Source organism: Nycticebus coucang, chromosome 3 (assembly GCF_027406575.1).
Source record: "Nycticebus coucang isolate mNycCou1 chromosome 3, mNycCou1.pri, whole genome shotgun sequence".
In the NCBI taxonomy this organism is placed as follows: domain Eukaryota; kingdom Metazoa; phylum Chordata; class Mammalia; order Primates; family Lorisidae; genus Nycticebus; species Nycticebus coucang.
Genome location: NC_069782.1, coordinates 9,002,289 through 9,017,183, shown reverse-complemented (window position 1 = coordinate 9,017,183; position 14,895 = coordinate 9,002,289). Strand labels below are relative to the sequence as shown.

General features: G+C 34.8%; 1 protein-coding gene across 1 annotated transcript in view; it reads right to left on the bottom strand.

Annotated features, from left to right (window-relative positions):
* Nucleotides 1-14,895, bottom strand: part of ENTHD1 (ENTH domain containing 1) — an 88,168-nt gene that overhangs the window by 52,299 nt on the left and 20,974 nt on the right. The window contains exon 3 of the mRNA XM_053584941.1: nucleotides 8,446-8,564. Within this exon, the coding sequence (XP_053440916.1) occupies nucleotides 8,446-8,564 (119 nt within the window). The remainder of the gene's footprint in view (nucleotides 1-8,445; nucleotides 8,565-14,895) is intronic.

The following is a 14,895-nucleotide window of genomic DNA, read 5'->3' as shown; positions in this document are numbered from 1 at the left end:
CTGCACACATATGTTATAGCTGTCCTATTCATAACTGCCCAAACTTGGAAGCTTCCAAAATGTCTTTCAGTAGGTGAATGGACAAACTGTGATGCATACAGACAATGGAATGTTATTCAGCATTACACAGAAATGAGCTTTCAAGTCATGAAAAGACATGGAGGAACTTTAAATGCAAATTACTAAATAAAAGAAGCCAATTTGAAAGACTACATCCCGTAATATTCCAACTACATGACATTCAGAAAAAGGCAAAATGATGAAGACGGCAAAAGGATTAGTGGTTGCCAGGGTTGGGGGGAGGAAGGAAATGAACAGGTGATACAGAGAGGATTTTTAGGGCAGCGAAAGTACTTTGTATAATACTCCAATAGTGGACACATGTCCTTACACATTTGTCCAAGCCCATAGAATGTACAACACCAAGAGCAAACCCTAATTAATGTAAACTAAGAAACTCTGGTAGAGGATGCCGATAGTTGGAGGGCTGTTTATATAAGATGTGCAGAGGGCATAGGGGGAAATCTTCACACTCTCATTCAATTTTGCTGTGAACCTAAAATGGCTCTAAAAAATAGTTTTTTGTTTTTAGTCTGGGTGATCCTTTTATAAAGTCTGTTAGAATAAGGAAAGTCTTTCTAAGAAATCACTTAAAATCTAGAAACCATAAAGAAAAGATAGGCCAATTTTTCTACACAAAAATTAAAGATTTCTATAAGGCCAAAAAAATAAAAAGCACCATTAATAAAATTTAAAAATAAAATGAAAAACTGAAAATGAATAGACAAAAAAACAGATAATAATCTAATTCTTTAACAAACAAATAGCTTTTAGAAATTGGTAAGAAAAAGACCAAACAGGAAAATAATCAAAAGACATAAATAGAGTTAAAAAAAAAAAAGAAACACAAATGTCCAATAAACACACGAAAAGTTGCTAAGTCGTACATACAATTGCAATAAAACAAATTACAGTATTTTTTAACCTCTCAGACTAATAAATTGTAAAAATTTTCTACAAGTATTTGCAAAGGGAAGGGAAGTCAACCTGACAATACTGTTGGTAAATATAAATTGGTATAACTTTTAGGAGAAAAATTTTGCAGTATTTTCAAAACTAAAAATAATCTTTCAGCAATTCCCCTTCTGAGACAGCATCACAAAAATATTATGTACAAGATATATCATTGCAATGTTGCTTTAAGTAGGCAAAAACATTTTTTAAAATCCCTAAATGACTGCCAATAAGAAACGGTTAAATTAAGATTCATTTCTTTTTCAGACTAATGTATGGGTATAAATGACTAGGTTACATTGTTTGCATTTGTTAGGTAAAAGTCCAAGTTGTAGTTGAGCCCTTCACCCAGGAGGTGTGCCATGTACCCCTATGTTGCACACACTGGGTGAGAGCTTACCAAACCCCCTCCTTTCCCCCCTCTCCTCCTTCATTCTTCCCACCTTCACTTAAATTTAATTGTGGGTTTTTTTGTGTGTGGACCTGTAGTAGTTCAACTACTAGTTTCATATTAGTACTGAGTACATTGGATGCTTGCTTTTCCATTCTTGTGATACTTTACTTAGGATGTTCTCCAAATCCACCCAATCTAGATGTTTAAGATTCATTTCTACATATATGTCCATTATATGCAGTTTAGTGAAGAAAGCATATTTTGAAACAATATACACTGAATAATTACATTTATTGTACACAAAGATGTCCAAGAAGGACATTCTTTTAGGTAAAAGAAATGAATGGACACAGAAAATTTCCCCCAAAATTCATGTAAACACTGCCACAGTTGGCTCTGAGGAAAGGAACTCAAGTACAGAGGAGTAAGGAAAAACTCAGCTCTTCACTCTTTACCCTTTTATGTTTTTAAAGTTTTTAAAAATAAAGTAATAAATGCACAAACATGAAAGTAAAAAGGGACTTTTGAGCATAAAATGATTTAGTAAAAATAGAGGAATAATGAATTAACATAATTAGAATAAGTATAATTTCCATTTCCATAACAACTTTGATGAATTTTATTTTTGCAAATATAATAACATTCTAATAAACCAAATGATAAAAATTGTATAATCTTCACTTAGCAAAATAACAAATAGAGGCAGTAGGAAATAAACATTTATCATGTATCACTATCAATTTTGTAACTCACTGCTAGACTGAAGGTTTTGGTCAGCTTTAATTTTGTGCGAACCAATTCACAGCATCCCTAGCTGTTTCTATGGCGACTGTGACCAAAAAAAAATCACACCTCATTGTTGAATCCCCTCACACAGAAAAAGAGTAAGGTCTTTTGAGGTGAGGAGGAGCCTTATTAAGTAGTAAATCTAATAATAAAAATTCTGGACAGTATATATACAGAAAACAAATTCATGTCTGTCATGAGTTTCAAGATTTTCTGTCGTTTGTAAGTGTCACTTAGGCTCTCTTCTGTTTATTTACTATTTTTCAGATAATTTTCATTTCATTTGTAGAAAAAGAATGAAGATATTTCTATTTAAATTTTTTAAAAGATATTTTAAGCACCCCTCATTCTGCCGAAGCAATTGGCAGTATCGTTTCTTTCTCATTCTGTATCACGTACATGAGAATTTTAATGTAGATGCAGCACCTCTTATGCAGTGCCTTCGGTAACAGCAATTAGACTCACTGTTCAACTTGCTGGCTTTTGTCTTCTGCTACCAGAGCAAACTACTGAAGAGGACATACTGGATTACATAAAATGCTCCTGACAGTAATAAGAGGAGATGCTTGTCATTAGGACGACAGGATGTTGTTATAATAATGTTTGGAAAAAGGAAAATCCAGCTTCTAAGTTTCTTTTAAGAGAGCCATTTTTTCCTGACTGAAATTAAAAAAACTGGAATGATGTGGAATGATAATAAAGTAAGAAAAGAGTAATAACCAGGACTTAACGATTGTCAGGAAAAAAAAAAAGAAAAACTAAGCAACTAGGTGACTTTTTTTTTTTTTTGTAGAGACAGAGTCTCACTGTACTGCCCTTGGGTAGAGTGCCGTAGCGTCACACGGCTCACAGCAACCTCTTAACTCTTGGGCTTACGCGATTCTCTTGCCTCAGCCTCCCGAGCAGCTGGGACTACAGGCGTCCGCCACAACGCCCGGCTATTAACTAGGTGACCTTTTATCTTTTTTTTTTATTTTAAACTGTTTACTATAAAAAATTTCAAGCATACATAAAAGGGTCTGGGAGTTCAAGATACCTTTTATCTTTGGTTCCAAAGCACACAGATTATTAAAGTCTGTCTTCTACTTCAGAAATCATCATTAGAAGATAGACTAATCTCAAATTTTTTAAAAATGTTTTAACCTAATGCTTTATCGTTTTTTTAGAGTCAAAATCTCACAACGTTGTCCAGGCTGGAATGCAGTGGCTAGTCACAGATGGAATCATAGAACATTGTAACCTTGAACTCCTGGCCTCAAGAAGATCCTCCTGCCTCCACGTCATGAGTAGCTGGGACTACAGGTGCATGCCATCTTGCCTGTGTGTGTTATCTTTTAAAATAATTTATATATTTTCAATCTGTGAGCCATTATGCAATTAAGGAACAGGGATCTGGGCACAGTGGCTCATGCTTGTAATCCCAGCAGTCAGTCAAGGCAGGTAGATTGCTTGAGCTCAGAAGTTTGAGACCAGCCTGAGCAAGAATAAGACCCCTGTCTCTAAAAAATAGCCAGGTGTTGTGGTGGGCACCTATAGTCCCAGCAACTCAGGAGGCTGAGGCAAGAAAATCACTTGAGCCCAAAAGTTTGAGGTTGCTGTGAGCTATGACACCACAGCACTCAACCCCAGGGCGACTGAGTGAGACTCTGTATCCAAAAAATTAAAATTAAAATTAAAAAAAAAAAAAAAAGGAACAGGGAAATTTTCATTTCACATACTTTTCTGAGCTACTAGAAAATAGCTGAATCCAATACCTAACTGGGTTGAGGAAAGGGCCTGGGAATAGAAGGCCATTCCACTCTCCTTCATAAGAATTGTGGCAGAGAACAAGGTACTTGGAGAAGGGGACCTAATGAGTGTCTTTCATAGGAAAGGAAGAAAAGCTAACATTCAGTTAATGTCTATTATTCATTCATTTCTTCATCAATCAAAGTTTATCAACTGAAGATTGATAAACAAGAAGAAACAGACAATAAAGAGAAAAACAAATGAGTAAATGAGATAGTTTCATACAGCCATGAGTGAAACAGATTTCTAGTCAAGATGATTCTCTTTCTTTGGGGATTCCTCACTTCTCCAAATACAGAACAATGAACAAGAAAATACAAATGTGAAAATTAAAAAGAAACAATTATACTGAAAAATATGATTAACATCATGGATGACAGTGCAAACAGAAATACATAATGACAAAGAGGTGGAAGCTGTGGACCTTCGAGGTTCTGAGTCCAGAAAATGGCAAAGAAAACCAGGAGCTCAACTCTTGAGGGCTAAAAGTATCCATCCAAAACAGAAAGGCTGAATATGGGTTCACTGCTTGAAATTAAGCATTCAGACTGCCTGCATATAAAGGAAGCTGAAATAACCTGTCATCAATCACAGTCTAGGATAGTAGCTTCTAAATGCATTACAAATTGGGTAGGTGAGGAGACACAACCTTTTCCAGCAACTGAACCATGGCAACCCTTTGGTCTAGGGACCAGGGACAAGATCTGCAATACGCTGGATACAAGCGAAAAAGAAAGTTGTTCCCAGCTGCCAATATAAGTTCTGAACATGCACGGGTATTCCCAGGTGTCAGGAGGAGGCAAAGGAAAACTTAGTCAGGTAGGGATAAGCACAGAGAATGAGACAGAAACACAAACCAAACAAAAAACCCTTGACCCATTCAAGATGAGCTCACGATGCAGTATTGCTAAACACAGAGAAAAACTGAATTCACTCCAACAAAATGAAAATAAAGAAATATAAAAAGTATTAAAACTAAGTGTGCTTAGAGTCTTCAAAAAGATAAGGAGAAGGAATTAATTTATAGGAATAAGGCAGTGGTTCTCAATCTTCCTAACGCTGCAACCCTTTAATACAGTTCCTGTGGGTCGCGACCCACAGATTGAGAACCACTGGAATAAGGTAACAAAAAGCAGGCAGAAATGAAATAAGTAAAAATGGATATAAATAAGAAGCAATGAGAGGTTCTGGAAATGAAAAAATAAATAAAATAAATGAAATAAAAACCTCACCGGACAGGAGGAAGTCTAGAGTGGGGCACTGATGAGAGGAGAAGGAATGAATTGGAAGACAATCTAACTACCCACAAGGCAGCATGGAGATATGAGGCAAAAAGTATTTTAAAAAGCAGTGGAAAGACATGGAAAATGACTGAGTAAGCGACATTATGTAGCTAATAGAAATTAAGCTAAAAAATTTTTCAAGGAAACAGAAAAAGTAATATTTGTAGAGTTAGATTCCAAAATTAAAGATGCAGGTTGTTATGCAGAAGTATAAGCAGGAGCTAAGCAGGTAAATATCTGAGAAAGTCAGAGAACACTGAAGAAACCGCACAGCAGGCTCTGGTGATGGTGGGTTCCTCTCTCAGGATCAACCCTGGGAGGACGTCAAAGGGAGGACATCAAAATAGGAAAAAAACAAACTATTAGATGACAAATACAAAAACAGAATAGCTGAAGAAGGGAATAAATAACAGGACATTGCTGAGAATTATTAAATTGGAAGGTCAGACGGAGGAACTCTTATAGAAAAAAGAGAAAAACAATTAAGGAATAGAAACTACAAAGAAAAGTTAAGAGACAAAAAGAGAATTATTAATATCCAGATAATAAGAGTCCAAGAAAGAATAAAATGAAAATAAACAGTAAAAAATATTTAAAGCCAGAGATAATTTTCTCAGAATTAAATGGAGATGAAAAAACTTTCCACTGAAAAGTCTGAGTGACAAAGAGAAAAGAAAACAAAACCCACGCTGAAGCATGTTGTGTTATAATTTAAGTTTTTTCAACAAATGTATTGAAACGGAATACCCATAGGCAGAAAAACAGAACCTCAATCTATGTACTTCACACCTTATACAAAAATTAATTCAAAATACATATATCACAGACCTAATCGTAAAACATGATACTTTTAGGAAAAAACATACATGACCTTGGGCTGGGCAAAGAGCTCTTAGATATGACACCAAAAACATGATACATAAAAGAAAAAAATGATAAATTGGAATTCCCCCAAATTTAAAACTTTTGGTCTGTGAAAGATATTAATAGGAAAAAAAAAGCCACAGACTTGGAGATAATCTATGCAGATCACATATCTGACAAAGGATTTGTATCCAGAATATACAAAGAACCCAAAACTCGATGATAAAAGCAAACAATTCAATGGGAAAATGGGCAAAAGACAGGAACGTATATTTCACCAAAGAGAAGTTATAATGGCACAAATAAGCAAAGGAAAAGACGTTCAGTGTCATTAGCCATTTGGGAAATGCAAATAAAACCACAGTAAGATATCGCCACAAGCCTATTAGAACAGCTAATGTAAAAATAGTGGTAATATCAAAAGTCAGTAAGGATGCAGGGAACTGGGTCTCTCACACACTGCTAGTGGGACTATAAAAAAGTGGTAGAGCTGTTCTGGAAAACAGACTTAACAGATTCTTACAAAATTTAACGTGCACTTACCATATAACTCAGCAATCATACTCCTGGACATTTACCTGGAGGTAGAAAACTTGACACATAAAATATGTACACAAATGTTCACAGTAGCTTTATTCATAAATAGCCAAAGCCCCAAGACATGCAAATAGTCTACCATGAGTGAATGATTAAAATGGGATGCCACTCTGCAATAAGACGGAATGAATTACCGACACGTGCAACAACCTGCGTAGGCATTACACTAAGTAAAAAATTCAATCTCAAAAGGTTACGTACTAATTCAATTTATAAAACACCCTAGAAATGACAAAAAACTATAGAGATGAAGGAAAAAAATAGTTATTATCAGGAGGAGGGGTGAGTGGTGGGCTGGGTAGTGTGAGGGGCTTCTCTTACAGGAATGAAACAGTTCTGTATCTTATCCTAGCGCTAGTTACACATATCTACCTATACATAGGATAGAACTTCATAGCATCACACATACAAACACAGAAAGACAAGGGGTTTTTTTTGTTTGTTTTTTGTTTTGTTTTATTTTGAGACAGAGTCTCACTCCGTCACCCTGGGTAGTGTGCCATGGCATCATAGGTCACAGCAATCTCAAACTTTTGGACATAAGCTGTCTTCTTGCCTCAGCCTCCCTAGTAGCTGGGACTAAAGGTACCCACCACAAAGCCCGGCTAGTTTTTCTATTTTTAGTAGAGACGGGGTCTTACTCTTGCTCAGACTGGTCTTGAACTCCTGAGCTCAAGCAATCCACCTGCCTGGGCCTCCCCGAGTGCTAGGATTACAGGAGTGTTTGAAACATTGCACCTGGCCTAGAAAGGCAAGTTTAAAAAACTGAATACTCGACTGAAATACTGAACACTGAATAAGGCCTGTAGTCCAATGTCCATTTCCTGGTTTTGATATTATATTACAGCTGTGTAAGACGGCGACAGCAGAGGAAGCTGTGGGTAAAAGGTACACAAGACTCTTGGTGCTATTTTTGCAATTTCCTGTGAGGCAACAATTATTTCATAATAAAAAGTTTAATGGGTAGAAAAGATGAATTATTCAGTAGATTAAATATTGCCTATCCTCAGAGGTACAGATAAAATAAGACCCCTATCTTACATATATACTGTAGTAAATTACTAGAGGACACAGGAACTCAATATCTATAAGAAAAAAGACATTTTTATCATGTTTGGATAAAAAAGATTTTAAGATTTTTTTTGAAGACAGAGTCTCACTTTGTCGCCCTTGGTAGAGCACTGTGCTGTCACAGCTCACAGCAACCTCCAACTCTTGGGCTTAAGCGATTCTCTTGCCTCAGCCTCCCAGTAGCTGGGACTACAGGCGCCTGCCACAACGCCTGGCTATTTTTTGTTTCAGTTTCATTGTTGTTTAGCTGGCCAGGGCTGGGTTGGAACCCACCAGCCTTGTGGCTGATGCGTAACCACTGTACTACAGGCTCCGATCCAGATTTTAAGATTTTTTTTAAAAATACAAACCATAAAAGAAAACTTTGACAAACTGACTCATTCACATTTAAAACTCCATATAACAAAAGGCACCAAAGCCAAAGTTAAAAGATAGGCACAGCTTATTTTGGAACACACAAAGCTGGGAAATGCAAAAAACAGATTGTCCCTTTGGGCTTCCAGAAAGAAACACAGCCCTGAGGACACCTTGACTTTAGCCCAGTGAGACTTGAGTCAGAACTGTAAGATAATAAATGTGTGTTGTTTGAAGGCACAAACTTGTAGTAATTTGTTACAAGAGCAACAGGAAACCATGACAATGACTTACTTCTGTTGATTTCCAAGCATTAATCTTGAATGGAAGTGTTTCCTGGGACAACACAGTTCCTGTAGGCAACAGACCGTCTTGGCACTGCTCTTGTTTCAATCCCGCCTTGGAAGAGTTTTCTGCCAACAACATAAAGCTAAGATTTTATCATGGCAAAAAACAGTAATGTTTTCATATTAGTTCACCGTTTTTAAGTTATTAATCACTTCTGAAGATTCCTTTTGCCTACTAAATAGCCATCATCTGCCAGTGGTAAACTATGAGTATTCACTACTTTAATATATCTCTTTATAATTATTGACAAGTTCAGACTGATTTTTAAAAATACAATTTTTCTAGCCTTTTTCCACATCAACAACTCTGCTACAACTTTATTATTTGAAACATATTTTGAAAAATAAGGTATAATATAGAAAATAATTTAAAAATGGAAAAACTATTCAAATGAAATTTTAGCAAAGTGGGAATGATAACTGTAATTATTCAAATTAATATTTAAAAGAACTTTACTATTCAGTGTGAATTTCATGTGTTCTAAGACTAATCTCAAATGCATAGGTTACTTGATAAGAAAAAGAACTTTTAGCACAACTTTAAAATTTAATTTAAACATAAAAGCAAGAGTAAGACCCTGTCTCAAAAATAGAAAAAAAAAATTAGAGGGGTATGTTGATGCGTGCCTGTAGTCCCAGCTACTTTGGAGGCTGAGGTAAGGGGATCACTTAAGCCCAAGAGTTTGAGGATGCTGTGAGCTATGATACTGTGGCACTATACCCAAGGCAACAGAGTAAGACTCTGTCTCTAAATAAATAAATGAACGAATAAATAAGATAAAAATTAAAAAATAAATTCAAAAATATATTTATAGCATGACACAATAAAATCATTTTCTCAAAAACTTGTAATGACAGATATACTGTACTTAATACCTTAATTTTCTCTACATTTTCTGAGTAATTAGGTTAAATTAAAATATAACAGATATAATTAATAATCATTTAATAAATTTGAGTAAAGATTTTTTGGTATTATTTCCAGAAATCGAGAAAGTAAATTAGTCCTAATGACTGCTCGAATCTTTTTCTAGTAGGGTGTTTACAATGCTTTGCTTTCAACAACATTGAAGAAAGACCTAACCAAGTTAATGTCAACAAAAGATCAAAAGTATATTTATGATAAATTACCATCATATAATTTTTTGCATATTATTTAAAATTAATTCATAAAATTGATTGACAATGCTATAATAAAACACCTGCTAGTCTCACCTACAATTTAAGTGAACAAGGTTTTTAGCATTTACATCAATCTATAAAAATGTAAAACAGAAACAGAATTTATACTGAACTCTGCTTGCATATTGTAATAAATCACATTCCTTTTTTTTTTATTGTTGGGGATTCATTGAGGGTACAATAAGCCAGGTTACACTGATTGCAATTGTCAGGCAAAGCCCCTCTTGCAATCATGTCTTGCCCTCATAAAGTGTGACACACACCAAGGCCCCACTCCCATAAATCACATTCTTATGTGAGTAAACAGGTAGTCCCAGGTATCTCATAAACATATTTCCAATAAAATTGTATCCTCTATGTTTGCTAAATATCCATAAAAGTATATAATGCATTTATGTGGTTTTGCTCAATTGTACACTAACAATAATTGTATTGATAAGACAATCTAAAATTTTAAAATCCCTAATCACATAAAATTTAGAAAAATACCTGCAATTAATATACACATCTGACATAGAGAAAATTTCCAAGCATAAAAATACTTCATATTAGGATAAAGCTCTGATCCTAATATGAAGTATTTTTATGCTTGGAAAGCTTAAAGCTCTGTGAGGATGTGGAATGAAAATGTGACTTCAAAGAGAAAAGGGAATAATTTAAAATTCAATAGGGAATAAAGAAAAGGGAATAATTTAAAATTCACCTACAATTATATTTACCTACACTTAACCATACACCAGGGCGGCGCCTGTGGCTCAGTGAGTAGGGCGCCGGCCCCATATGCCGAGGGTGGCGGGTTCAAACCCGGCCCCGGCCAAACTGCAACAAAAAAATAGCCGGGCGTTGTGGCGGGCGCCTGTAGTCCCAGCTACTCGGGAGGCTGAGGCAGGAGAATCGCCTAAGCCCAGGAGTTGGAGGTTGCTGTGAGCCGTGTGACGCCACGGCACTCTACCGAGGGCAATAAAGTGAAACTCTGTCTCTACAAAAAAAAAAAAAAAAAACAAAACCATACACCAACAGTTAAAGAAGACTTCATGTGTTTTTTTCAAATGAATGACTATAGCTATCAGTCCTAAGAGTATTTAGATTCCTTTAGATATGTTTAGAAGACTAATATAACAATTTTGTGGGGTTTTTTGGTCTTTAATGTCAATATTTACAATATGACAGAATTATATCTTCTCTAGTTATTCACAAGTCAAATTAAAAATATGTGAAGAGGTACATAATTTTTCAATATCATTTTAGGGGTTGTACAAGAAAAATATCTTAAAAAGCAATGATATAAGACATGGTCCTTACCTTGAAAAAGTTTATACCCTAAGTAGCTAAGTCTAACATGCATGCTTACAGGAAACAATTGGAGAACACCTATATGTTAAACTTTCTGGAATTAACCAATTTTAGGAGCATACACTCTCAAGGAGGGAAACAAAACAACGTGCACCAGAGCACTCAGAAAGATCCTCAAACAGGAAATAAAATTTGCACAAGGCTTTGAAGGATAAGTGCAGTGGAAGAGAGAAATTATTCCAAGCAGAAGGAACTACAAGGGCAAAAGGAGCAAGTATGGTAGATGCCAGAGATACTGAAGAAATAACAAGAATTTTCCATCTATAGTTGTAGCTTTTTATTTTGTTGTAACTTCACATGAAGATGATAATGAAAATCGATTTATTTTGGACTTGGAGATTTTATAATTAACACTGCAACACAGTGATGACTTGGGGCTTAGATCACCTGTCTACTTTCACTGGATTTAATCAGGAACTATATTATCACTCCAGCATTCAGCAACACAATTATCTTTGAAATGATACAGACTCAGGTTTTAGACACCACAGAAGTAGATTAATAAAAATTTCAAAAAGTCAGTTTTGAAGTAAACTGTGAGGGAAACAGCAAGAATTATGAAAAAAAAAGATTTTGCATATTTGGAGTTTTTTGCCTAGAATGGCTAAAATGTTATTAACCTATTATGTTATCTTATGGGGCAAGAAGGAAAACTTTGGAATTTCACTAAGTTTTGCTTTCGGTATCAGACAGCACAACACTGCAAGTGAGATGTGCTTAATTAGATTAGGTGATAACACAATATTTACTTGGGATTTTCACAAGCAAGTGGAAGTAGGCAAAACACATTTAGTTTTTTTTTTTTTTTTTATTAAATCATAGCTGTGTACATTAATGCGATCATGGGGCACCATACACTGCTTTTATAGACCATTCGACACATTTTCATCACACTGGTTAACATAGCCTTCCTGGCATTTTCTTAGTTATTGTGTTGAGACATTTACATTCTACATTTACTAAGTTTCACATATACCCTTGTAAGATGCACTGCAGGTGTAATCCCACCAATCCCCCTCCCACACACTTAATTCTTAATGGAAATGAAGTCCCTTTGGTATCCCAAGCTACTTATCAGTCAAGATTGTGAACTCACAAGCCAAGAAAGACTACTATGTGAATGAGAAACTTCAGGGGAAAAAGTGAAGATGCTGCAGGAAATGAAGCTAGCGAGCCATCCAAAGATGAAGGCTTAGATACCAAGGCTGTAAGTACTTTGCCAAAACTATCGAGAGAGAAACTGTGGATCTCATTGAGTGTGTACCACTCAGATAATATCACAAAGCAGAACTGGTGAACCCTGTGATGATGTTTCTCAGATGAGATATCAAAATTCAAACTACCAGACATTAACAATGCAACACACATTTTGGAACTGAAATGGTCCACAGACAAATTTCCAAACTTCCATTTATTAATTAGCATCTAATAAAAACTGCTGCTATGGATTGACATGTCCTTTCAGGTGTAGTTTACTTAAAGTTAATTTTTAATAGAAAAATGTATTCCATCATAGGAAATATTCAGTGGGCTAATATAGAGCTGGTATGATATAAAAGTAAAGTCACCTGGTCTTTAAGTTGATATCTGACTTTCACAGAATCATGAGTTTGAAAGTTCAACTCCCAATTTCTTTGCCTTGGCATATAATTAAACTTTAACATCTTCAAGTAATTGATATTTGACCTATCTTTTCTAAAACTTTCATTTTGTAATAATTTCAAATTTTAGAAAGGTTGCAGTAGTTCAAAGAACATCCATATATCCTTCATCCAGAGTCACCCATTGTTATCATTTTGCCCCAGCGTTTTATTCTCTATTCTCAATTTATTCTATTCTGCTAGTCTCACCTACAATTTACATTTACCTACACTTACCATGGTTGCCCTATATTTTAAATCTAGAGGAAAAGTCATTATTGCAGGTTGGGTTCCACAGGAAATAGACTCTCAGATTCTGATGTGTAAGTGGGAAAGGTTCATTAGAAAGTGCTCTTAGAAACAATATCTGCAAGGAGTGAAGAATGCAGGATTGAGCCAAAGGAGAAACTGAACTGCAAGGCGGTTGCAACAGAGTACTCAGCAGATCCTTGTGGAAGCTTCTACCTGATTCTAAAAGAAATACATCCACATTTAAATGTATGGAAATTTAAATTTTTCATTGATTTCAAATTCATTAGTATTGTGGTCAGGAAAAAATGGCCTATGTGGCATAGATTTTTTTGAAATGTAAATACTTTATAATAAAATCAATTATAAACTCCATATTTTTAAAAATGTTTTATGTACTTTACCTATCAGGAGCTGAAAGAGATATTTTGAAATTGTCTACTATGATGGTAAATGTTTAAATTTCTTCCTGTAGTTTACCATTTTTTGCTTTATAGGCTTTGAAGTTGTTTTATTGGGTATATTTACATTTAGAAATGCTTATCTCCTAGGGAATTGAACATTTCATCATTCTTAATAATGCTCTTGTCTTTAAATTCTACCTTGTCTTATATCAATATAGCTACATCAGCTTTCTTTTAGTTAGTATGTCCTGGTTTACATTTTTCCAACTATTTGCTGTCCGTGTATGTTAATTTATACTTGTAGCATATATCTAGATTTCTTCCCCCCATTTGATAATCTCTGCCTTTTAACAGATGAATTTAATCTGTTACTATTTATTATGATTAATATACTTATACTTATTTTACTTTTTAATTTCCATTTATCTCTTTTATCTATGCTTATTGCCCCTTATAAAATTTAAAATCTTTTCTCATTCTACTTTCTCACCACTTGTTTATAATTTATTAACTCTATTTCTCTTCTTTTAGAGCAGTGGTTCTCAATCTTCCTAATGCCACAACCCTTTAATACAGTTCCTCATGTTGTGGTGACCCCCAACCACAAAATTATTTTCATTACTACTTCATAACTGTAATTTTGCTACTGTTATGAATCGTAATGTAAATATCTGATGTGCAGGATGATCTTAGGCGACCCTATGAAAGGGTCATTCAACCCCCAAAAGGGTTGTGACCCACAGGTTAAGAACTGCTGTTTTAGAGCCTTTTCTTGAAAGTTTATTACACACATCTACCTTTAAAAGTTTAGAGTCGTCTATTAACTTCCTCTCAAAAAATACAAAGACTTTTAGAGCACAACTCCAGGAATCCACTCACCCCCAATTTACATACCATGGCTACCCACTATTTTAGCTGTCTTTTTTTAACTTAAATATTAGACATCATTTTATACAGAAAATGTTTATTTAATCTTTATATGTTTACCATTTATTCAACACTCTCACATTTCCTACCATCTTTTTGAAGTATATCTATCCTTTAATCCAGGTCTCGTGGTGGTAAACTCTGAGTTTTCTACTCATCTATACATAACTATTTCATCTTCATCCTTAAATGGTATTTTTGCTGGGTACAGTTACAGGCTTTTTCTCTCAGTATTTTGAAGATATGGTATCACTGTCATCTAGCTTCTTCTATTGCTGATGAGGAGAGTGCACTGTCATGGTAACTGTCATTCCTTTGTAGCAGTATCCTCCATGTGACTTAACATTATTTTCATTTTTTCCATTTTCTTTGGATGTCTCTTCTTGTTTACTAAATTAAGTTTTTAAGTTCAGAGGTATTCTCACTTCTATTAGTTCCCTTTTTTCAAATTCAACCATTTAGTCCTATAAATCTCTTAATAAGTGGTGATATATGAAATTATATTCCTTTATTTATTTAAATATTTAAATACATAGCTGTAACACATCTTGAATCTCACCTTAACAATATCTACAATCTTTAGGGGACTAAATATGCCCTTTGGTGCTTACTTTCTCCCAGTTCAGTGATATCAGATTGTGA